Raw genomic sequence first — 26,173 nt, 5'->3', positions numbered from 1 at the left:
TTCTTCAGATTATGAATTACATACAATTTTCTAAAAAAAAATCTGTGAATGTCCTTGACAGTTTATTAGGGAAGTGTATGAAAGCAGGGATTATTTTTCTTGGAATTCAGCTTTATTAAGAAGAATGGCTCAGAATTGCTTCAGATGGCTCAAAGAAAGGCCCAAATATGGTACCAAAAATTTATTTGAACTAACAATACTGAGTTCTTTTCGATGTTTCCATTCAATGAACTTATCAACCCTTGGTTTTGAGAACATAGGGCGTATTAAAGTGTCTGCTGTTTTTTAATGCTATACCATTGTAACTGCTAATAATAAAAAGCATTTTCCTGCTTTACACCAAAATATTTACATTCGAAAGGTCATATGTGTTCTCTGATTTCTTTTCTTACAGCTTGCCAATATTTGCCGTGCTGAAATGTTTTAATTTAAAATTTCCTTCCTTTGTATCTTTTAGTTTTCTCTGTTGCTGCTTTTTCTGTGACACAAGCCTTTCATTATAGTCACTCTTCTTTTTTCCTTTCCCACTTCTTTCTTTTCCTTTTTTTAAAGCCATGAGAAGCCGATCCATTGGTGAATGTGCTCTGCCATCGGCCTATATACGCAGTGCTAAAAGTGCTCCTGTTCTGATCCATACTTCCAAACCCTTCTTGCCTGATATTGTTCTCACTCCCCTTTCTGATGAGCTTTCAGGTAGTGCCACCTCTGCTAATTTCTGCACCACCTTTTTCACTTTTTAATCCTTCTGCTTTCAAATTTTGCTTAATCAAATAAACTCTTCAAAGTTAATTTCTTTGGGGGAGGTGTGGGAAACTGGGAAAGTGGTTGAGAAATCAACATTTTGAGTTATTTGAACTCTAATGCTATCCTTGCAGTTCATTCTGGAAGTGCTAAGTTTAGTGCTGTGCCAATGTCTAGTATTTTTGGTTGTAAATGGCCAATTTTTTTCTGTTCATGTTTTGATTTTTTTCTTTTTAGATGGTTAAAAGATGTAATAGTATATATTTATGTCATTATAATGTTTCACAAAAGATGACTTGGAAGATAGTCAGAGCCTTGACTTTTAATTTTCCATTGTTTTCACTAACACTTTGGTATATCTTGAATAATGCAGTCTCTGTCATCTATAGTAATGGAAGTAAGCAAGGCGAGTTAATATCAAGAAAAGTACATAATCTAAAAGTTGTTTTATAATAAATCTTTGTATTTATATTAGCTTATAATAATATATTGAATTCTAAGAACTCACTCATTTTAAAACCAAACAAAGAAACCATTCTGTGAAGCCTCAATTTCTAAGGAGCCTTAAAACCCGCTCAACTTTTCAATTCTACCTCATGTTCTTGATCCCCAGTTACTGGTATGGTCTCTTTAATAAGGTTTAATTAATATATAATAAAATGTATAGATCCAGGTTCAGATTAATGAGTTTTGAGAATTGTACACACGTCTGTTAACCATCACCAGAAACAAAATATTGAAAGTTTCCATTCCCCCTATAATTTCTTAGTAACACTAAATCAGTACCTTTCCGATGTACTAGCACATGCACATGCATACCCCCACACACAACCACTTTAATTTTTATCACCATAGATAAGTTTTTTCTTTTAAAAATAAGTTTTCAATGAATAAAATCATATAATGTCTTGTCTTTTAGAAAGAAGCAAACCTGTGTTGAATGTAGTTACTATGCAAAATGTGCTAGCTCAAAGAAAGTTACCTGTACATTCTTGGTATTTCCTATCTCTCTTCTTAGGAGTACATTGCCACTTATGGTGAGGTTGCTGATTTTGTTTCGGTTTGTTTTTTTAAAACAACCTATCTCCCTTTCAGTTCCTAATGACTAGGCTTATGTGAGGGAAGGTGCATTTTTATTAAGATTTCAGGTGAAGTCCCTTCCACCATCTCTAAAACTGTTAAGATCAGAGGTTTCTCTCAAAACCAAGAGTTAGATAACATGTAGACACACAGACATTCTTGTGTTTGGTATTCTTTGGAAATACTGTCAATGAAAAAACTTAGTATTCACTTAAAAAAAATTTTTGTATTGGCTTTTTCTAAAATGAGAAAATAAAAGTCAATTATCAGATGTAATATTTTTGTATTTCAGGATATCTTGATTGGGAAGGTTACTTTAATATATTCTTTATGATATTTTTGAGAGGTATTCAATATTATTTTTGAACCCAAAATATAATTAATTAGAAATAATGAATTTTATGATACAGTTGTGCAGTTTTATTGATGACAATAATAAAATAGAAAATTTGACCTTAGATCTAAATCTGGATGCTCAATAAGTATTTGATGACAAATGAATGTATTTTATCCCAATAAAATTAGGCTACCTGAATTAATTAAGCTATTAGTACAAAAAGTAGTAAAATTGGAAATAAATAAATGGAATACTATGAATTTTAATAACACATATTTTTGTTACATTTGATACTTACCTCCAAATAAAGAATTAGGATATTTTTTCTTTTCAGTGCTCCATGGAAGCACTATACCTTATTATATAAGCAGCCCTGGTTTTGGTTGCTTATATCAGATTATAATATTTATCCTAATGGCAAATAAAATAATGTTTCTGTTCTTTTAACTAAATTAGATACAAATAAAAGATACTCCCAATTTGTTGTAAACTTCTCTTAGATATATTTTTTGCTTCAAGCTTTGTTTAAATACAGTTAAAGCATTTAATGCAAACCACTTTTGATGTGTTTAGAAAAATAAAATGAGGTTTGACCATTCTTAAATGTTTGCTTGGATTAAATATTCTACTACCATCTTAGAAAAATAAAATGAGGTTTGACCATTAATTCTTAAATGTTTGCTTGGATTAAATATTCTACAACCATCTTAAAACTGTCAGGAAGACTTATTTTTTTCAGAGTCTTAAGGGCTTTACAAAATCTATTGTCTGCAACTTAAGTAATATTTTGGAAAATATGCATGCTAAGTGCTAAAATATTAAAACGCTCAAATAAAGATGAGGTTGTTTCCTTTAAAATATTCTAAAGTTGTTTCTTCACCAGGATCAATTCCTGTTTCAGAATTCTTGCTTTGCTGTCAAAACATAATTCAGGAAAATTACCTTTTAATAATTTGATGGGGGGCTGTTTTATGTAGAATGTTTGAAAGGAATTTTCTAAATGGATGCTTTAATTGTTGTTTTCATTTCCCCCTTTTGGGATAAAATTCCTTCTATGGTAGTTTTAAAGATTTATATAATAGTGAGACACTATTTACTAAAAATAAATTTTATATCTGATTATGAAAATAATGTTAATTTTAGGAAATATGGATTATATGGGACAGTAAAGGGAATAATATACATAATCCTCCAAACCAGTGTTTTTTTATTGATAACTTGAAAAAAAATTTCCTCCATTTTTTTATATATATATATATATATATATATATATATATAAAGTATAAAACCATAACTAGACTTTGAGTAAAAATCATTTTTCTCTTAGGACTTAAAAGAAGCAAGGAACAAAAAGTAGCAGCAAAAACTCTCCTTTCCTGAGAACTGACTTGTGAATGAATCCAGCATTTTCGAAACTGATGTGTAAATTGAAAACCTTTTCAAGGAGATGTTAATAGGCATAAAAACGGTTAAAGATTTATAGTGTACATCAATACATTAAAGGCCCCCAGAAGTCCTGTTAAGAAATTGTTTAATTTGATATTTCTCAAACTTATTTAATCATGGAAAATTTTTCCAGGTACACATATTTTCGTCCTATAACACTAAGTTTTCAGAGGGAGCAAATTTGGAAGATATCGAACCAATGTCATAATTTTAAATATTAGCTTTATGAAAATTGGACAGGATTATTCTAACATAAGCTTACACAGTAGAAATTGGAATTACTGGATTTTTTTATTGCTCCTGTGGTTCTTGGAGGCAAATTGAAGCTTAGAGTTTGCTTCTTCAGGTATTAGGTATATTGAGGGGGTGGGGGAGGGAGGGAGAGAGAGAGAGAGAGAGAGAGAGAGAGAGAGAGAAGAAGAGAGAGAGAGAGAGAGAGAGAGAGAGAGAGAGAAGAAAATGAAGTTGTATTAACAGTGCTAAATTTAAAGGAAATCACAGTCTTAGATCCTCAACTAAACTATTTTCTTCCAAGGTTTGAATAAATTTTACTTTAAAATAGTTTAATGTACAGAGAAAAATAATAAGGAAAGTGACCTAGTACATAAAAAAAAATGTTTTTCACAATTCTGTATCTTATGAGAGCATATATAATTGAACTCAAATCCTGGGCTTGTCATCTAAGATAGAGAGTTGAGATGTCTATAACAACTTCACACACACACACACACACACACACACACCGAAAAACAAAACAAAACAAAACAAAAAAACAGCAAAACTACTCATAGATAATCACTCTGGCTTTTGGTTAGAGGTAGAATTTTTCAGAACAATATTTACCTGATATTCTTGGATTCTTATGGGGGTAAAAAGAAACTCCTTTTAATTCCCTTCTTTTTTTAACACACTAAGATTTAAAAAACCAACCACCAGTTTTCAAAATACCTTATTTTGTCCAACCTTTTTTTCTCCTCTTCTTTTCCTCCAAATATTGGTTAAGATGTCCATTCTGCCTTCACTGTCAGTGTGATGCTATGTGTTTGTTATAGCTTTCTACAGGCTAAACTTAGTTAAGTAGCTGAATATCCTTGAAGAGTTTCTTGAGCTCTGGAGACTGGTTCAAGGGCATTGGCACTGTGTCAATGACCTTAATTCTTAACATCTGATGCTGAAAAGTATTTTTTTCCAGGCTCCTGCCTGAGGTTTTGATATTATATGTTGGACATTGCACAAGCATCCGACATCATTTTTAAAGTTCTGTAAATTAAACTGGTGTTTTGGCAAGCACACTCCCTGTTCTTCCTCTGTACTAATTTCTACTTCTACACGTTTGTTAACCCAGCCTAACGGTCTTTAATTTTCCTGATAAACAGATTAGAGAGAAGTTCGAAATCTCAATAATTATTCAAATTAGCTTTTACTATAAAAAATAATACTTTAATGAAAGAAGGGATGTAAAAGAACATAAGCATGTTGTGTACAACTGACTTTGTTTATACTTTTGCAACTATTATTACTTTCTAATCAAGCACTGTGGGTTTCTCACCCTGAAATAGTTTTCAGACCTACTTTCTTTCAATAAGTTATCAAAGATGCTAATTTGTTTGCCATATTTGTTGCTATTAACCCCAGAGTCTAGTCTGTCTAGGCCATATAATATAGACTGCTAATGCTATTAACAATGCTTCATTATTTGAATTGAGCTCTGTAGAGCAAAATATTTTTATCTTTTTGTTTCTATTTTCTGAGTATTAGGAGAAACAAGATGGTATCTCTCACACCCCATCCTGTTCCTAAATTCTGCCTGATCAGGAAGAGAATTTTTCATCTCTAATCAAACAAGTAGGCCCTTCTTTATACAACAAAGAACTTTCTTCTTATCATCAATATGTGGTAGTAATATTTCACAGCTTTACTGCCTATAATCTGCTGGTTTAAGCATAATTCTAAGTTAGAAATTTTTTGCTGAAAACTTTTGTGCTGATTTTTTTTTAAGTACATCTCAAGGAAAAATCTGAAGCTAACTTAAACATGACATTATATAACATGTTTATGAACAAATTAAACAATATACTTTTCTTATCATAAAAGGTGATCAGTGGTTATTTGCCTGTTTCCAAAATTTAAGAGTCAAGGAAAAAATTATTAGAAGGATAAAAGAACAAAAGATAGTTTAGTGGTTTAAGTTTTAGTGGTCTAAAATGAAAATTAATTAAATGTGGTTTGTTGTTTTTTAGTCATTTCATGATTTCAGTGATGTAGTTAACTGCTTTGAATTACCTACAAACTGAACATCTAGTCTTAAAAAGATGTAGAATTTTTTACTAGCCTCTGTTAGTAAAATTATAAACAGAATGCTCTATAGTTTTTGGTTACCTTGAAGGTACATTACCATTATTACCCAAATAGGCAAAAATTACATAAAGGACATTGTCATTTCCTTTAGGCAGTTCCAGAAAACAATATTGAGCTTCAGAGTGGCATCAATTTCGGTATAATGTAAATGATATTAATGAATTTAGGAGCTATAAAAATATGTATTATTACCGATAGCTATTATGATTGACTGATAATAGAAATTAACTTTGGTAAAAGGGATTTTGGCACTTGATTCTGTACCTTGTTTTAGAAATTATTAAAAATTTTATTGAGCTCCTACTCTGTGATGAGCTATTTTAAGCAATGGGGATATTATTATGTTAATAAAAAATTATAGTGTAAGGAATTATTTATTTTACACATTATGCTTTAATTTACAGCTTATCTTTTGAAATAGCAAAGGTTGTTTTTTTCTGAAGCAGGATATTGTAAAAAAAATTACTTTTTAATTCAGAAAACTTGAATGCTAAACATTTTAAGGCTATCCAGAGATAAAACTGACATTTCCAATATTTTGTAGGAACCATTTTCTCAGTGTTCAAAAGTATTAGTATTTTTTAGTTTATTAAAAAAACTTTTTTCATATTTTGCTCATTTAGTGCTTACTAACACTTTAGGTTAAATTAATTTAATTTAGAGGCTGTTACTTTTTAAGGTAAAATATAAGCAGTATAATTAGAATATTGTGAAGGCCATTTTTATTTTAACCTGATGCCACCATTATTTTCAGCAATCTAATACAAACTGTCAATCGTTTTCTTCTGTACAATTTAAAAATATTGTATTTGACTAAGTTTTGACTTCTATGATTTTTATCTTTATGGAGATAACTCACTGTGCTGCTTTAATAATATAATTTTTCCAACTTAAAAAAATTAATGAATTATTTCATAAATATATAAATATTATTCAAGAGTATAAAGACATGCACTAATATTTGCCTTCTAATCTCAACTTTCCACTCTCTGTGTAACCTAAAGTAAATCACTTAAATAGCTTTTTTGTCTATAAAATGGAGATAATAACACCTACCTCACAGAGTTGTTATGAGAATCAAATGAGTTAGTATATATAAGATTCTTAGAACAATGCGTACAGTGTAGGAAAGACTATATATGGTTTAGCTATTATTTGGCCTTTTCTCCTTAAAGTTTAATTATTCAGTAAACCCTTGATTTTGTGGACTTCAATTTCACAGACTTCAGATTTAATGGACAAAACTTAACAGTCCATATGTAAAATTAACACCTTGTTAATCTTAAAATGCTTTTAATGAAGATTTGCTTATAATTAAATCAACAAGGTTTTTTTTTGTTGTTCACTGTTATTTCTAACAAATCATAGTGACTAGGCCATATGTTGGAAAAAACACTGTAACTTTGCCAACATAAATATTATATATCTACAACTATAGTTTACATATTTAAATACAAGAGTCACTACTTGTAAACAGTGTTTGAATGATTAGCACATGACCACACCGAATCACACCCAGAAATTGGTTCTGTTGGCGCGTGGCATGACTTTCTATAGCAGTTTATGGCGTGCTGGCTTATGTTCCGACATGCGCTAAGCCACACCCCAGCTGTGTGCATTTGTTTACTCGTGGTGACTGGTTGAATGCATACATTTATTAGACCTATTCAGTATGAATTTAAAATTACTGTAATACATATAGAACAGTTTTCTGTGAAATTAAACTTTCATACATACTTATCACTTGGAGTGCGGGAAACGAGTTAAGTCGGCTCGCGTGAATTGCGCGTACTCCGCAGGAGCCGTCTTAACTCGGTTCATATAGATTTGCGGTGGAGTGCGGGAAACGTGTAAACTCGGGCCGATTGTAACTGCGTATTACCAAATATTTGTTTGTTTGCCGTTCACAAAGATACCTACCTGCGTATGCGAACCGTTTCATACCCATTGGGGTAATAGGTATCATAAAAATCCCTGATTTTGCGCGGGAAACCTAAATAATTGCCCGCGCCATCTTATATTTTGGTGAATATATGTCGGGTGAATTTCCCGCCAAAATATAAGATGGCGCGGGCAATTATTTAGGTTTCCCGCGCAAAATCAGGGATTTTTATGATACCCATTACCCCAATGGGTATGAAACGGTTCGCATACGCAGGTAGGTATCTTTGTGAACGGCAAACAAACAAATATTTGGTAATACGCAGTTACAATCGGCCCGAGTTTACACGTTTCCCGCACTCCACCGCAAATCTATATGAACCGAGTTAAGACGGCTCCTGCGGAGTACGCGCAATTCACGCGAGCCGACTTAACTCGTTTCCCGCACTCCAAGTGTTAATTACATTAATGTGTCTACATAAGTAAAAAAGTTAAACTCATTAATTTGTCAAATTTTTAACATATGCATTCGGAAAACCTACTTTTATATAACGGACTTCAGCTTTAACAGACAACCCCTCGCCAGAATAGTTCATTATATCAAGGTTTTACTGTGTTTCTTTCAATTTAAGGCTTATTAGAGTCAATTATGCAAGTGCTGACATTGGCTTCCTGTTAGCAATTATTTTCTTTGATTTTATACAATTAGTATTGTCATATGCTGCTGTAAGAACTGTATTTAAAGCTTAAAACTTTCATAAAGTTTTTTGTTTAAATTTAAATTGTTTAACACTGTATTATTGATAGAAAAATATTTTTTTAAAAAGCTCTCAAACTTGCATAAAAGTTTTGGATATTCATATGTGGTTACAAAAGCTTAGGAAAAAACTTAGGCTAAAATAAATGGTTAAATTTTCTAACATGCAAGGGGGAAACTGGGTTTGGGAAGAAATTTCTAAAATCAGAACTTTATAGTAATTTTTACTAGCTTCTTTAGAATGAGATATCAATAAAAGAAACTAAAAATTAAAACTGCTTTTTTTCTGAAGTTCATTTATTTGCTAGTCTCATAACATTAGATTTTAATAAGGCTATGATCTTGATTTTGAATTTGGAGCTGATAAATTTTCAACTACGTAATTCTTAAGAATTTTTGTAGAAAAGTTATATAGTATTTGCCATAAACTTTGCTGAGTCCTATGAGAATATTTTGTGGAAAGAATATTTTGTGCAAGAAAAAAAAGAATATTTATGCATGTTGAACATAATCTCTGTCCTCTGCACAGAGATTCTTATGATCATTATGAGAGATATAACCAAAATATTTACATCCATCCAGATGCACAAATATGCATTAGTTATCTGCTGCAATAATAAATAATAAGTATATATGCATAAACGTGAAGATTCTTAGATGTTTTACTTCTCATTTAGAAGAATTTCTAGGGGTGGGGGTAATGAAGAAGAAAGCCAGCATCATTTTAGTATTATATTCTCAACTTAATAATAAAAGAAATTTAACTTTGTAAAATTTGACCTATGTAGGGAGTATAAATGTATATTTTCAGGAATATAGTGGAATCTTGGCATAATACAAATTTCTCTTGACCTGAATTTGGTATAAGGTGGCTCCTTTTGGACATCATACAAAGAGGATGATGTGAATGAAGTAGCAGCAAGACTAGTCTCCTTTCATCCATAGCATGAATCCTGAAAATATTTTGAATTGCTCTCTCCATTTTAAAAATGAGAAAACTGGTCTCAGTCTAAGTAAGAAAGCCTAATTCTAGACAGCACCATCAATAAATTACTATGTGATCTTGGACAAGATCTATCTTACTCTGCATCTGAATTCTCGTTTTGATGTTCAGTTACTGTCCTGTTGCTTATTACCTTTGTGTTACAAACCTAAAGAGTAGCAACATCTGACTTTTTGACTTCGTCCTTTTTTTTTCATTGTATTTTGCTGGCTTCTGAAAAAAAATATTTTAGTTATTTCTAGGTAATGTAAAGGCCATGGTAAATTCAAAGATGTATTTTACTTCTAATATTTCTAATTTGTATATATCTGTACAGTTAAATAGTATTTCATTTTGTTATTTCTGATTTCATAAATATTTTTGAGCCTTTACCATATACTTAGCAATTCAGGCAGCAAAAACAATGTAATAACATGGAACATTAAGCCTGCTTCTCAAACTATGATTATAAATTTGAGAAAGTGGCTTCACTTCTTTAATCCTCGATTTCCTCAGTGAGAGAGTTAAAGTAGACAGTCTGTAATGTCCACTTTTATTAAAAAATCTGTGATTTTTAAAAAGATGTAAGAAAACAGATAGTTTTTAAGGTTTGATGGTTGTTTAATGGAAAGGGCTAGTGATAGGCAGAGGAGGTTTCTTCCTAGTGGATTAAATGGTGTTTTAGTCAGAAATTTAAAAATACAATTAGTTTTTTTAAAAACAATGTTTTGATTTTATTTGATAGGGATGAATAGATGTTGATGCTATAATAAAATTAAATAAAATACTTAATAGAACAGATAGTTTCCTGACAAAGAGAAGTTTAGGAGGAGGGTGGAGATTTTCATTTGTAATATATGATCAAACAGATAGGCTAGATTTGCAAAAAAGATGATGACTCTTGCCTGATAAGGAAGAAAACGGGAATTTATGAGGCCCTATAAGACTTTACAATGGTATATTTAGATCAGCTTTCTATGTTAAGATCTAGTTTTTCTGCTTGGAACTTAAGTAGGAAAAACTGAACAGCAGTTTGAATTGCTTGATTTATTGGCACAGCTCTATCTTTAACTGCACTTCCAAATGTTTCATCACCTTACTGTCTCTTTCTATGCATGTTAACATTTTAAAATATATTCTGGTAGTTTTCTAATTCATTGACACTGCTGTATTGGCTTGTGCCCATCATTATTTAAAAACGGATTTGTACTTTTAATAAATTTTCTTTCATTGAGCTTACAAAAATCTCAGAATTTTTTTTATTTTGAAGCATATGACTAGGGTATGGTCGAAAGTAATACTTATTTTTCATATTCATATCATTCTACTCTATGTAATATTTCTTTTTTACAGATATTGATGATACTCAAATACTTCCCCGCCCAACTAGAGTCAGACATTTTTCACAAAGTGAAGACACTGGGAATGAAGTTTTTGGTGCATTGAATGAGGAACAGCCACTGCCTCGAAGTAGCAGCACTTCTGACATCTTGGAACCATTCACTGTTGAACGAGCCAAAGGTGCAGTTCCTGTCATTGACAGTTCGTCCCGTCATGCGCCAAGCTTGCAGAGTTCCACAGAGGCTTCTTCAATAACTAGATCCACTGAAAGCCACGTCACTGATACTCATAGTAGAGAGTCTTCTCTGGAAGTTGGTGATAGCATATATGACCACCTTTGTCACTTAATAGATCCAGTAGAACTCGCAGATTCAGCTTTTGAACAAATCCAGTACATTGACCTTGAAGGAGATGACGATCTTCTTTCCTCCCTGAAAGAATATTTTAAGGAAAACCAGGAAAATCACAGTAAAAATGAGTTAGGTAAAGATGCAGCTTCTCAGGAAGTGATTATTGCAGTAAATAGGGATGAAAGGTCATCCTTAGATAAATTAGAATACTTAGATCAAGAAAATAAATTAGAAAATATCTCCTCTTTTGTTGGGACTCCTGTAAACATACAGTTTCAAAAAGAACAAAACTCATCTGTCTTCATGAATAATATTTCATCTAACCAATTAGATAGTTTTATGAGAACAAAGACTTCTGAAAAATCTAAGCAACTAAACAGTGATAAACAGTCATCGGAACCTAGTTCAGGTATCCCTTGTGATAAAGAAAAGAGAAAATATCTATATCGACAAGCAGCCACAGAATTAGATGCTTGTGTAGATATAACACTAGTTGAAAAGGTTATGGATATGCAAATTAATGAAAACAAAACTGTCCCTCATGTTATGCATGCCAAGAAAACCACACTAAAAGCACCTGTTAACCGTAGAATGCCTCATGTTACAAACACTAGCAAGCTTTCTCCAACCAAAAGGAGCTTATCTGAAACAGTAACTCATAGAGCCAAAATCATGAAAATTGCTACTAAAAAACGAACTAGTGTTCATGTTACTTTTAGACCATCTACTGAGTCAGTTCAGTTTTATAATCCTATGGAAAACAAAGAGGCCCCATGGAAGATGAGACTGCGAAAGCTCGGTGGCTTCAGTAGTAGTAGCAATAGCAACACCAGTAACCCCCCCCATACCGGCTCAAATAGTGTTTCTGAGCTAGTAAAACCTGGTGTGTACAGACCTCTAGATACAATTGGTACAACATCAGTAAGTAGTAAAACAATTAAGGAGGCTACAGAAATTCCCACCATATTACAAAAGGAAGGAATTGCAAGTAATCAGCTAGGTAGTCGTAGTACTCTTAGATCATCAAGTCATGATACAGGACTACCGCAGGGCTCCCTGGGTGGCGTTTATAAAACTGTTGTACATGCTCTTTCAAAGCCGAAGGCAAATGTTTCCCCACAGAGGCAGAACAGAATGCCACCAGAGGCTCCACTGAGGGATCTGTACAGTCATGTAATGGGCTATTTTGGAAGGAAAGCTGCAGGTGAGCACTAACAATGTGCAGAGCGCAAAAGGAGAAAGACAGCACCAGTTTGGCTTAATGCAACTGAAGCAAGCTATAAGCAATCAAAAAGCTTTGGGATGGTCACTGCTTTCTCTCTGTTTGGTTATGCATGCGCCTTTTCCCAGCTATATTTTTCCCAGCATAAAATGTTTATTTAAATTACTAATTTCCCTTATAAGGCATTTAGTTAAACCTCTTTGCTGCTGAACAAGATAAGAAAAAGGAAGATATAGGAAAATTTCAATAACCTTTCAAAGGTTATCTAAATAAAATATTTTTTTTCTGAGTGTTTACTACATGAGCCTTGAAATTAAGTTTTCTGAGGAGCTAGAATACTTTCACCCCTATAGTTTATATTTAAAAGGGCACTAGCTATATCATTGAGTTTATTTTTACTGCTTATATTTTTTTCTTGGTAGAATGTTACTTTGACATTTGTAACATAATGGAAATCAAGGTCCTATAATCAGCACCAACATTTTTAGTTAACTATAATTAAAAAGGAAATTATTTCTTAAATCTAAAAGTGTATATAGTTATTTCTTATTTAAATGATTTCCAAACAAGCTATAGACTATTTAGTTTTGCATTCATTTGTATAGAATGCAAATTATGTCCTTGAAACACTTATTGTTACTTTCTCTTTTCTGAGATTTTAGATGTGCATAAAGGTTTCATGATAACCAATCATGATTTAAATATGGAACCTCTATGGACAGATTTAAAAAAGCGAGATTGTGATAACTATTTTGTCTTGATTCAAATTTATAATAACTTTACATATATAGAGAATTAGCTTTCAGCAGTAAGGTAGGTTTTGATTTTATTTGTTTAACATGGTTTTGTTAGCATGATTAACAATGAATGCAACTTGCATTGAGCCATTAATGCCACTTGAGGGCAGTATTTGACAGCTTAGCAAAGCCTGGCCATTACTATAAAGATAATGGTATTTCACAATTAGCTCCTGATCAGTGTATTTTCTTAACCTGAAATGCTTTGTAGTTAATTAGGAATATAACAAGTGCTGATTTTCTTTTAATTGAAGAGAAATCAACTTTTAAATGGCATAATAGTGAAATATCTTATTTTCTGTAATTTAAATTCCCAAGTTTAACACTTTCTTGGTAATGTTAATCAGAATGTAGACATTAAAAAATCAAGATAACAAAAAATATCAAGAAAATTATTTTGGGCTTTTCTTTTTACAGAAAAACCTTTGTGAAAATACCTTTTATTAAAGCAATAAAATTAGATTTTGTAGTGAATAGAAGCAACATGTCAAAATCATAGAATTTTTATTTATAAATATCTAAATTTAAATGCATTTATGTCCCACTGAGATTTGCATAGATTCAAGGGATATATTTATTGCAAATATTCTTTCGGAAAAAAGGGGAATTATAAATTAAGACTAAATAGAAGCATAGAGGCAGAAAGAAAGATAAATATACCAGTTTCTTTATAATCAATATTAACCTAACTCCAACTAGTGCTTATCTATAAGCTTTCTTGCTATTTAAGGTTATACTGAAGATTGACTAACATCTGCTTAGTTAAAGTAAATATCAATTTACTAATTCTTAAAATTAAATCTAAAGGGAGAGAAATTATTTATAAATGCATGTTTGGCAAATAATTGATATGGCATAGGTAATTTGTTTTGAGTTGTTCTTGTTTGTTTCAAATTTAGAAAATGCGGTTAAGTCTTTCCTCACTATATATAGTTATTTATTTATTTTTAGTCAATAAAGAGGATATGAGCCCAAAACTGCCTCCTCTTAATAGTGATATTGGCAGCAGCAATGCTAATGTTCCTGATCTGATGGATGAGTTTATAGCAGAACGACTTCGAAGTGGTAATGCCTCAGTAAGTATTATTTTATTTTACATATCTGGTTTTAGAGAGGAAGGTAGAGAAACTAAAAGATGTATAACTATGTTCATCTATATATAATATATGGAAATTTTTATTCAAAACAGCCTTCCCCCCAAATTTAACCCTTTTTAATTAAACATTTTAAATTATATTTTCATATTCAAAGAATAAAACAAGCAGGCATATAGTTTTGACCAGAGTAAAGCAGGTGTTTGCTCCACTACTTAACTATAAACGACTGCCTTCTTAACCCTCCCTCTATTTGCTCGTAGGTTACCCTCATACCTGTTGCCAGCCCGTAGCAGAAAAGATAACAGTGGAGGTCTTCTGGCCAAACTCCCATAACACTGAGAGCATAAATTTCTCAGTCATTACAGATAATTTTGAGATAGATTTAAAAGTTATCTTTGTTTTGAGTATTAGAATTATGGCCAAATGAAAATAGAAGCAGTTTTATCCCTAATAATGCTTAATTGTTAAGGAAAGATAAATATATGTGGAATTGCCTTTTAGAATTGTCATAGTCCAGCCCTGGCTGGTTTGGCTGAGTGGATAGAGTGCTGGCCTGTGGTCTGAAAGGTCCCAGGTTCGATTTTGGTCAAGGGCATGTACCTTAGTTGCATGCTCAATCACTGGCCCCTCAGTTCAGTCGATGTGTCTCTCTCACATCAATGTTTCTCTCTCCACCTCCCTTCTACTTTCTCTAAAAATCAATGGAAAAAATATCCTTAGGTGAAAATTTACAACAACAACAAAAAGAATGGTCATATTCCATTGGGTTTCAACTTTTCTTTTTAACTAATTAATTTATTTCATCACCATTTATACCCCCTATACCCTCTTTCACCAACTCAACTTGTCTTTAATGAAAGTCTGCAGGACCATTACATTTCCCACCCTTATTTTTTTTCTTGAGTGGGAAAAAAATTATAGGATCATTATAGAATAACATCTTTCTAGCATCATTATAGAATGACATTATTGTAGAGTGGCATTCTTTCCTCCTTTCACTATCTCTTATTGCTTCTTCTTTTTCCATTTGAATATTTTCCTCTTTCTACTCTCTTAACTTATATTTACTTTATGGATACTTTTGAGGCTTAAGAGTATTAGGCCCAGCACCATCTGATATTTGGGTCTTTGCTTTAGGTGGACTAATAGTTTCAGGTTCCAGCTCCCAGCTCCATACAGTTAATATAGATTGTACCATTAGTATGTTTTTCCCCTCCTGCTTCAGGCCCTAATTCACAACATTTATTGTGATAATTGTCTCAGGAATGAAAGATTTCAGATGTCCAGTGAGAATTTAAGAGCTTTTTTAAAATGGTAAATGTTTCTTAAATTTTTAGACTATGACAAGAAGAGGAAGTAGTCCAGGCAGCCTCGAAATTCCCAAAGACCTCCCTGATATTCTAAACAAGCAGAACCAAATGCGCCCTATTGATGACCCCGGTGTACCCTCAGAATGGACTTCTCCTGCCAGTGCAGGGAGCAGTGATCTTATCAGCTCAGATAGTCATTCGGATTCTTTCAGTGCTTTCCAATATGATGGACGAAAATTTGACAGCAAGTATCTTTTTCTATTTGAGCATTATTATTTTTTTGTTGACTGTTTTCTGTTCGAGATTGAGTTATGAATCACATGACCATCACCTTCCTCTCTAATATTATGTAGGGGATTTCTACATATTTTGATTTCATTTTTCAGTGAAATTCCAAAGGAATTTTTAGGGAATCATTTTCAAGTTGGGGCCACTTTATTTTGGCAGACTAAAGACATTTTAAAAGACCAAATATATTGTCCTTTTATAAAATGAATGATTTAAAGACCAAAAATGTAGGAAGGAAAAAAATTAGTATGAACTTGATATTAGAATAAAGGTCAGATAGTCATGATTATGAGTTGTTACTACTTTATATACTCATATTTGGGAACCTAATTATGTTCAGTGCTTCAGTATGTTCAGTATAGTTATGTTTATTGCTACACTATTGAGAATGTTTCTTGAATAATTCATGTTAAAATGACATCAGTGATATTATTTGGTATTATATCACTACCATATATCTTTTCTACTGTAATTCTGTATTACACTTGGCAGTCAGTGAAGGGCACCAAAATTTTAAAAAAAGAAGTCAAAACCTTGGGAACCAAGTTTGTGAAGAGCTGGGAGATACATTGGAGAATTACATGTTTGCCACCCTTATGGATATATACTGCTCTTACCTCAGACTAGAAATATGATTTAAAAGAAAAATGATTTTTATCATCCACATATGTGTTATTTTTACTATATATATGTGTGTATGTATACACACACACACACACTAAAGATTATAAAGTACTTTAAGAGCAGTAAGTGTATTACTAACTATCAGAAACATGGGTAAGAATAGTGATGATATATGTCTGGGTGTCTTTTATCATTGTTGTTTGTTAATAATTATCTATGAGAACTTTTAAAAAAATTTTCTAATTGTAAACTTCCAAGTATTAACATTATTTACACTTGTGTGAGTGGTATATAAATAGAATAGATTTAGGGAGAATGTCAATGTTTAATTATTTTGCTGAAGTAGCTGTGTCTCTTGTAGATATTTTTGTTTTGTGATTGGGACTTTTATGTACTAGCATTTCTTTTTCCTATAGATTTTGGCTTTGGAGCTGATACTGGGATTGCATCATCTGCTGATGTGGATTCAGGTTCTGGTCACCATCAGAGTACTGAAGAGCAAGAAGTGGCTAGTCTAACCACGCTTCACATAGATTCTGAAACAAGCAGTCTTAATCAACAAGCTTTCTCTGCTGAAGTTGCAACGGTTACTGGTAAAGTTACTCAAGGGAATGTATTTCTTAAATGCATTTTTTAAATCCACCAAAGAACCTGTTTAGAATTTAATTTTGATATATTTTATTTTTTTATTTTTATTTTTTTAATTAAATTTTTATTGTTCAGATTACATTTGTTCCTCTTTTTTTCCCCCCCATAACTCCCCTCCTCCCAGTTCCCGCCCCACCGTCCGCCCTAACTCCCCACCCACTGTCCTCATCCATAGGTGCACGATTTTTGTCCAGTCTCTTCCCGCATCTCCCACTCCCCTTCCCCCCCCAAGAATAGTCAGTCCATTCCCTTTCTATGTCCCTGATTCATTATAATCACCAGTTCATTCTGTACATCAGATTATTTATTCACTTGATTCTTAGATTCACTTGTTGATAGATGCATGTTTGTTATTCATAATTTGTATCTTTACCTTTTTCTTCTTCTTCCTCTTCTTAAAGGATACCTTTCAGCATTTCGTATAATACTGGTTTAGTGGTGATGAACTCCTTTAGCTTTTTCTTATCTGTGAAGCTCTTTATCTGACCTTCAATTCTGAATGATAGCTTTGCTGGATAAAGTAATCTTGGTTGTAGGTTCTTGGTATTCATCACTTTGAACATTCTTGCCATTCCCTTCTGGCCTGCAAAGTTTCTGTTGAGAAATCAGCTGACAGTCGTATGGGTATTCCCTTGTAGGTAACTGATTTTCTTTCTCTTGCTGCTTTTAAGATTCTTTGTCTTTTGCTCTTGGCATTTTAATTATGATGTGTCTTGGTGTGGTCCTCTTTGGATTCCTTTTGTTTGGGGTTCTCTGTGCTTCTTGGACCTGTAAGTCCATTTCTTTCACCAGGTGGGGGAAGTTTTCTGCCATTATTTCTTCAAATAGGTTTTCAATATCTTGCTGTCTCTCATCTTTTGGTACCCCTATAATTCTGATGTTGGTGCGTTTGAAACTGTCCCAGAGGCTCTTTACACTATCTTCGTATTTTCGGATTCTTTTTTCATTTTGCTTTTCCGGTTGGGTGTTTTTTGCTTCTTCGCATTTCAAATCTTTGACTTGATTCTTGTGCTCCTCTGGTCTGCTGTTGGGTGTCTGTATAATATTCTTTATTTCAGTCAGTGTATGCTTAATTTCTAGTTGGTTCTTTATCACTACATCGAGGGTCTCATTAGATTTCTTGAGGCTCTCATCAAGTTTATCGGCAGCTTCTAGCAAATTATTGAAAGCCCTCAAAAGTGTGTTTTTTAGCTCTATAGCCTCCATTTCTGTCATGTTTTTTTGTCTCCGCATTTTTTATGTTTTCTTGGTGCACCCCCTTGTGGTCTTTGTGCGCAGTCTTGTTGTAGTTAAGCCTTAATTGTTGTAGGTGTCACTGGGAGGAATTGACCTCCAGGCCAATTGGCAGTGAGAATCAGCTGTGTCTGCAATGGGAGAATTTCTGTGCTGCAGACACCCTTCTGGGTCAAGACTTGCTTCAGTGGAGCTTTGGTGCTCACTGAGTCTGCCCCCTGAGTGTGTTCCTTATGAATCTGAGGAGTTGTAATCTGGATGGTCCCACTCTGACCATTAGGTACACTGGCTCTTGGATCTAAGGAGGTGCTAATTAAGCCTCTTCCTGAGGTTACCCAGCAGGAGCTACGAAGAGATATGCAGATTCCCCTTCCTTTTTGGGGGGTTTGGGGGTGCCCAGATGAGGCCCAGCTGTGTAGCAATGCAAGCTGCTGTGGGGCCTTGGGCCTTCTCTTGGAAGTTCTGGGTCTGTCTGGCCCAGCTGCAATTTGTTAGGTAATTTTCAGGTTGCAAAGGACTCGGGCATTCATATGCAAAAGCCTTTGCAGCAGCCTGGACGGGGCAGGGTCTCGGAATCAACAGGGCGGAGCAAGCAGCTATGGCTGATTCTCAGCCCTGCCCTAAGAGGCCCCACGTCTCAGTGTCCTGGTAATTGCTGCCAGCACCTCTGAGGGAAAGCCGTCCTCAAGTTCCGAGTTCTGCCCGCTGCCAGACCGTCCAATTTCTCCCCGTATGAGCCCTGGGACCCCAGAGACTTCCCGGAACCGGAGTTCAGAGCAATCGGGAGCTTGTGACTCCCTCCCGATTCAAAAAGACAGCCGCGTCCTCAGGTGCCTGCCCCTTTCCCCACGCGCCGGAGCCTCCGTACCTCTGCACTTTACTTTCGTAGCTCCTCTGAGTCTGTGTGCTCTTCTCTTTTCCTTCTAGTTGTAGAATTTCCACTCAGCCAGCCTTCCTGTGGTTCTGGATGATGACCATTCTGTCTTTTAGTTGTATTTTTGAAGTTGTTGTCGGAGGCAGCAATTTCTGGTGTTTACCTATGCCGCCATCTTTGTTTCTCCAATTTTGATAGATTTTAAGTATTACTTATAACTATTTAAGTATTATTATTATTTTGTTGTGGTTTATAATCCTCACCCGAGGATATTTTTCCATTGATTTTTTTTAGGGAGAGTAGAAGAGAGAGGGAAAGACAGAAACATCGATGTGAGAGAAACACATCAATTGGTTGCCTTGTGCACCAGTTCTGACCTGGGCCCGGGCCGGGGAGGAACCTGCAATCAAGGTACGTGCCCTTGACTGGAATCGAACCCAGGACCCTTTGGTCCGCAGGCTGACACTCTATCCACTGAGCCAAACCGGGTAGGGCTAAGTATTATTTTTTCACTCACCTTTATGTAATAATAGAGAAAAAAATAAATGAGAGTTTTTTGACCTAGAATCATGCATAAGCTTCAGGGGATTCTGTGAACTCCTAGTATTGTATGTGAAATTTTGTGTATGTTGACATTAGAGCATTTTCTGCAGCAATTTTTAAATAGATAACAAACAAACAAAAGTTAAGAATTACTGCACTCTACCTTTTTCATTGTCTTTCAGAATCAGCCTAGATTTTTATAAATTTCTTTGGCAAGTATTATAAAAAATGTAAAGCGTACTGGCTATTGAGCTTATTTTTCAATATACTAATATTCTATGTTTATACAGTAAATAATTATATTCAGCAACTTTTCATGTTATGTATTCATTCATTGAATATTCTGTGGAATTGTACTCAAGAAAAAGGAATTAAATGTTAATATATGAAAACCATGACTCTCAAAAACATGCTAAATGAGAGAAGTCAAATACAAAAGCCTACATACCATACTTTATTATTCCCATCTATAGTAAATTCTAGAAAAGACAAAACTGTAGTGACAAAGCGGATCAGTTATAACTTGGTTAGGGAAGGGGATCAACTGGAAATAGGCATAAGAAAGCTTTTAATGGTGATCTGTTATATATTTTTATTGTGTTGAATATAGGACTATATACAGTTGCCAATTTTATATAATTGTACACTTAAAATGTGTGGGGAAAAAAGTAAGATTTTAGATTTTACTGTGACACACATTTTAATATTATCAAAACTAAATTTTTGGACAGTGTAGAGAGATTATTGAACCTTGAAAAGATTGGAATTTCAAAGTAGAAATAATAAAATGCCTGAGAAGTTTGCTCAGTAGTTTAGAGATCTCCTGATAACCATCCCAGCTTATGACTCAGAATCCCACCATATGTGCCTCTGTCTTAATCTGGAGGCGAGTTACTTTTTTGAAGGTAAGAAAAGTTTCTAAACATCTTGCTCTGAGTGAACTAGGGATGTTTACCATATAAGCCATATTCTAGTTTTCTTTAAGCTATTTATCAGACTATTGTATCTTCAAAAGATTATAATATGTAAAAGAAGTATGACCCCACTTTTTCTTTCTTATTTCTTTTTTTTTTTAATTTTTTTAAAATATTTTATTGATGCCAAAACCGGTTTGGCTCAGTGGATAGAGCGTCGGCCTGTGGACTGAGAGGTCCCAGGTTCGATTCCGGTCAAGGGCATGTACCTGGGTTGCGGGCACATCCCCAGTGGGAGATGTGCAGGAGGCAGCTGGTCGATGTTTCTCTCTCATCGATGTTTCTAACTATTTCTCTCTCCCTTCCTCTCTGTAAAAAATCAATAAAATATATTAAAAAAATATATATTTTATTGATTTTTTTATAGAGAAGAAGGGAGGGGAACAGAGAATTAGAAACGTCGATGAGAGAGATCGATCAGCTGCCTCCTGCACGCCCCCTACTGGGGATGTGCCCGCAACCCAGGTACATGCCCTTGACCGGAATCGAACCCGGGACCCTTCAGTCCGCAGGCCGACGCTCTATCCACTGAGCCAAACCGGTTCAGCTCTTATTTCTTTTTAGTTACCAAAAATAAAGTTTCACACAAAGCTCTGAAAATAAAACTTGATATGTATAGAGAACTTATTTTAGGCCTTTGCCTCACAATGATTTCGGGCTAATTCAATTTCTAAGAATTTTTAATATTTATGTAACGTATGTTTGCTATACATAGTGACTGTTTCTAGGACTCTACTAGGAAGTTTTATTAGGTATTCTAATCTTAATGGGGCCATTATTATTAGTGCCAGGGGTGTTTTTCTAAAAAACTAACCCAGTTCTTGGATTAATTTGTTTAGAAGATATAAAATTCAGCGAAGTATACAACTTCATATACTCAATATAAAAACAATTCAACACAGTATTTTCTGAAGGTGAAATTTGCATGTTATCACACTGTTTACTTTAAGAATAGCTGTATTCTATCAAAGAATGTTAGTAGTCCTGAAATACCCTTCTGTTTTCCTATAACTTTTTTTGAACTACAAAATAAAATCTCATATAGGTCATAAAAACAAAAACTAAATAGCTTGTTTTGTGGGCATGGCTATATTTAAAGCAATATCTTTATTTTAAAAAAATTAATATTTTAGTCCTGACCGGATGGCTTGGTTGGTTGAACCGGGTTCAATTACCAATCAGAGCACATACCTAGGTTGCGGGTTCGATCCCCAATTTGGGTGGCTATAGGAGGCAACTTTCCGATGTTTCTCTCTTACAACCAAGTTTCTCTCTCTCTCTCTCTCAAAATCAATTTAAAAATATCTTTGGGTAAGGATAAAAAAATGTAAATAATATTTAATGTCATATCTTGGATATACTGTACATATTTATAACAAAGCAAAAAAATCTCTTTTGCTTTTGACTACGAAGCTAATGAATGTTTTTGTCACATACTTACATTTTTTGATAAATGTTAAGGAGGTTTTTTTCATTGTGCCCTCAGCAGTTTGTGTTTGTATTAAGGTATAGTATCCTTAAGTTTCTGTAGCTGCCCTTTAACATGATTTTGTATCATATTAATTTACACCAAATTCCAAATGAAGGACAGGAAACTTACCACATACTATGTATCATAATTTAACCTAGATTAATTCATATGATTATCATTAAATAAGGCATTCATACCTCCATATGTACTTTTTAAGGGACTTAACTCTGTTATATTTAAAAATTATATAAATAATATGAAATGACACATTTGTGGAAATAAAATAATACACATGTATTTCATTTATGTGCTTTTTGCTTTATTGTATGGAAAGAGGTAACTATCGGAGAGTTTCATGATTATTGAGTACAGAATATTGATATTTCTCTACTAGAAAGCTTTTTTTATTGATTTTTTGAAAGAGAGAGAAAAAAAACAAAAGTTTGTTTTACTTAGTAATGCATTCAGTGTTTGATTGCTGACCAGGGATGAACCAGCAACCTTGGTGTATCGGGATGACTCTCTAACCAACTGAGTTACCAGGCTAGGGCCTCTGCTAGAAAGAAGCTTAAAAATAAAATGAAAAGACCTAATATTTTAACTACTTGCTTGGTACTCGCAGTACTCCACTACATCCACCACCAGTTATTCAGTACGATATTAATTTGCATTATATATCATTTAAAATAAGAAGAATGAAAAAAATAAAAAATAAAATAAGAAGAATGCCTGCTATGTGCCAGACATTGTAGTAGACACTGGCAATACTATAGTATATAACATAGATACAGTCCCTATTCTTACAGAATATATGTGCTACTGAAGAATATTTAAAACTAAACAGGCAGTTTCAAGTCATTGTGATAAGTGATATAATGGGGAGATACAAGGTGTTATAGCAGAGAATCCTTATTCACACTGGTCAGGTCAAGTCAGGATTAGGCTTCTTAGAAAGTAGTGTTTAAGCTGTGACTTGAAAAATAAATAAAATTCAACCAGGCCTAAAAGAAGAGGGTTAGGGCTCCATGTAAAGGAAAACATGTGAAAAAGGCCAGAGGTATGATGCATTCTGATAAATACCAGTTTACTTTCTATGGCTAGAACTTAAAAGTACCCGAGCAGCAATTTTCAACCAGTGTGCCGCAAGAATTTTTAAAACATGCAGTAACTGACTTTGTAGTCAGGGACACTGACCTACCTCTTTTCCCTTAGATTGTCAAGTTTTAAAAAAATGACAACAGCCAACACAGCAATAGCTGTTCAGTGTGAATGAATTAAAATTATACCTTTTTTTTGTCAGATCAGCAAAAAATATTTTTTTGGTGTGCCACAGAATTTTAGTAATTAACTTATGTGTGCCATGAGATGTAAAAGGTTGAAAATCGCTGTATTAGAGGGAGAGTAGAATGGTAAGAAAGTTGCAGAAAGACTGGAAAACCACTAAGAAGTTTGGGCTTATGCTGAGTCCCCTAAAGAGCCATAGAAGGATTTTAAATAAGAGAATGATATGATTAGATTCATTTTTAGGGTTTTTTATTTTGGGTTGTTGTTTTTTTTTGTTTCTTGCTTTTTTTGTTTTTTTTGGGTGTTTTTTTTGCCTTATGGAGAATAGATTAGGAAGAAGGGTTAGGGGTTAGAGGGAGACTAAAGACTAGGACCACCAGGGACCACTGTAATTCAGGCTAGCAACCATAGTGGTATATATAGCCTAAGGAGCAAGTTCTTCTTCAATTGCCCCAAGAGCCTGATCAGCAACTCAGTGGTTGAGTGTCCACCTATGAATCAGGAGGTCAGGGTTTGATTCCCGGTCAGGGCACATGCCCGGGTTGCAGGATCAATCCCAGTAGGGGGCATGCAGGAGGCAGCCGATCAATGATTCTCTCTCATCATTGGTTTTTCTCTTTCCCCCTTTCCCTTCCTCTCTGAAATCAATAAAAAATATATGAAAAAATAATCATAAAATAAATCTAATTGCCCCAAGGTTGAAGTAAATGAAATTGAATAGCACTGGGTACCAGAATCTCTATAGCTGGACCAGGAATGGGAGTAGATATTCTTGCCTTCATTGATGGCTTCTATTAGCTGATATGTCCAATTCTGATTCCATACTAGTTCCATGGTAGACATAAGATGAGACCACTAGATACAGTCTTGTATAATACTTTAATTTTACCTCTTTGGCTAATTTATAACCTTTTTTTAATCTTGATATTTTTAATTTCTATTTTATTGGGGCTTAAGCATTACATCCTAGAGGGTATTGAATATCTTCTTTATGCTAATTTTATGAAATTATATCTACAGGTTCAGAAAGTGCTTCTCCAGTTCATTCAGCTCTGGGATCCAGGTCACAAACACCTTCTCCTTCTACATTGAATATAGAACATATGGAACAGAAAGATCTGCAGCTTGATGAGAAACTTCACCACTCTGTTCTTCAGACGCCAGATGACCTAGGCAATATTTGGAAATTAGATATTTGCCATTTCTCCTTTCAGGGCATTAGTGTTAAGAGATCTTAAAATAAGGCATCTTAAATTTGATTATGTATTATATACATATTTATTATGTATTATTCTGTCATTGGGGTTTTCTAATCTTGGAAATTTGTTACTATAACATTTTTTCTTACACTTAAAGAATAATATTTATATTCTGATTTTTGTTATTTGTGATTTTATAGTTGATTACAGTTCTAGCATTAGTGATTACATTAATTTTGTGTGTTATATTATCATTGATATAGTGCCATTCATTTTCTAAAACAGGAAATACATAATTTGGCATCATTATTCTTAGTGTTGTATCTGAAGAACCTGCTGACTCACAGGAGAAAGTAGAATTATCATTTGCTAATCAGGCTTTCAGCAAAACAATTGATCAAATCAATAATTTTTCATTGAACTTGATTCTTCAAGTATATCAACTAAATTTAATTAAAAAGTAGGCAATCCAAATGAAGTACTTTATTTTTAAGTAAATGTTAAAAAGTAAGTAGGAAACCTTAGAAACTATAAATTTAAAAACAAAAGTTATTTTTGCTAAGTCCTGCATGATGTAATAAGCATCAGGATAAGAAGTCATTTTGCAAATGTGCTAAAAACTTTGGTCAAGGACATCATTGTTGAGATATTTACAATAAATAATACAAAATACCAGTTTCATTGATAATGCAGCAGGTTTGTTCTCTGACCAAAGGAAGAAATTTTAAGCCATATAGCTTCTGTCCCCCCCCCCACACACACACACACTTTTTTTTAAGGTACTCATTCTCTTAGCATGCAATTAACTTGGAATTACATAGCCCTATTTCTGGTTGTGCGTTGTTTCTAACCTTTTTTTTCCTCCTTTGGTCTACAATTTTTTGTTTTCAGTTTTCTTCCTGGCATTTGGAATAAGTTTTAAACTTTTAGCAAATTGCAAGGCTAGTAAAATAAATATCCATAAATCCTTTAAATTCACCAGTTGTTAATATTTGCCACTTTATCCCTTTGTGTATACTCACACAGTCACACAAAAAATCCCACCATCCCTTTTTTTAAATTTTATTTTTTTGCTGAGTCATTTTTTTTTTTTTTAATATATTTTATTGATTTTTTACAGAGAGGAAGGGAGAGAGATAGAGAGTTAGAAATATCGATGAGAGAGAAACATCGACCAGCTGCCTCCTGCACATCTCCCACTGGAGATGTGCCCGCAACCCAGGTACATGCCCTTGACCGGAATCGAACCCGGGACCCTTCAGTCCGCAGGCCGACGCTCTATCCACTGAGCCAAACCGGTTTCGGCATTGCTAAGTCATTTAAGGGTGAATTAGAA

At 33.7% G+C, this 26,173-nt stretch overlaps 1 protein-coding gene across 9 annotated transcripts in view; it reads left to right on the top strand.

Annotated features, from left to right (window-relative positions):
* The window catches only part of RALGAPA1 (Ral GTPase activating protein catalytic subunit alpha 1), a 283,623-nt gene that overhangs the window by 116,977 nt on the left and 140,473 nt on the right, over positions 1 to 26,173 (top strand). For 3 of the 9 annotated variants that reach the window (XM_070428039.1, XM_070428048.1, XM_070428066.1), the window contains exons 17-23: positions 553 to 693; positions 10,936 to 12,477; positions 14,244 to 14,368; positions 15,727 to 15,943; positions 17,028 to 17,204; positions 19,661 to 19,777; positions 24,659 to 24,811. In XM_070428039.1, coding sequence (XP_070284140.1) covers positions 553 to 693; positions 10,936 to 12,477; positions 14,244 to 14,368; positions 15,727 to 15,943; positions 17,028 to 17,204; positions 19,661 to 19,777; positions 24,659 to 24,811 — 2,472 coding nt within the window. The remainder of the gene's footprint in view (positions 1 to 552; positions 694 to 10,935; positions 12,478 to 14,243; positions 14,369 to 15,726; positions 15,944 to 17,027; positions 17,205 to 19,660; positions 19,778 to 24,658; positions 24,812 to 26,173) is intronic. The other 6 variants (XM_070428094.1, XM_070428075.1, XM_070428057.1 and 3 more) reach the window with 6 other exon arrangements.

Source organism: Myotis yumanensis, unplaced genomic scaffold, assembly GCF_028538775.1.
Source record: "Myotis yumanensis isolate MYYU_CA2020_CCGP unplaced genomic scaffold, mMyoYum1.0.hap1 SCAF_1, whole genome shotgun sequence".
NCBI lineage: Eukaryota > Metazoa > Chordata > Mammalia > Chiroptera > Vespertilionidae > Myotis > Myotis yumanensis.
This window is presented reverse-complemented; position numbering and strand designations above follow the sequence as displayed.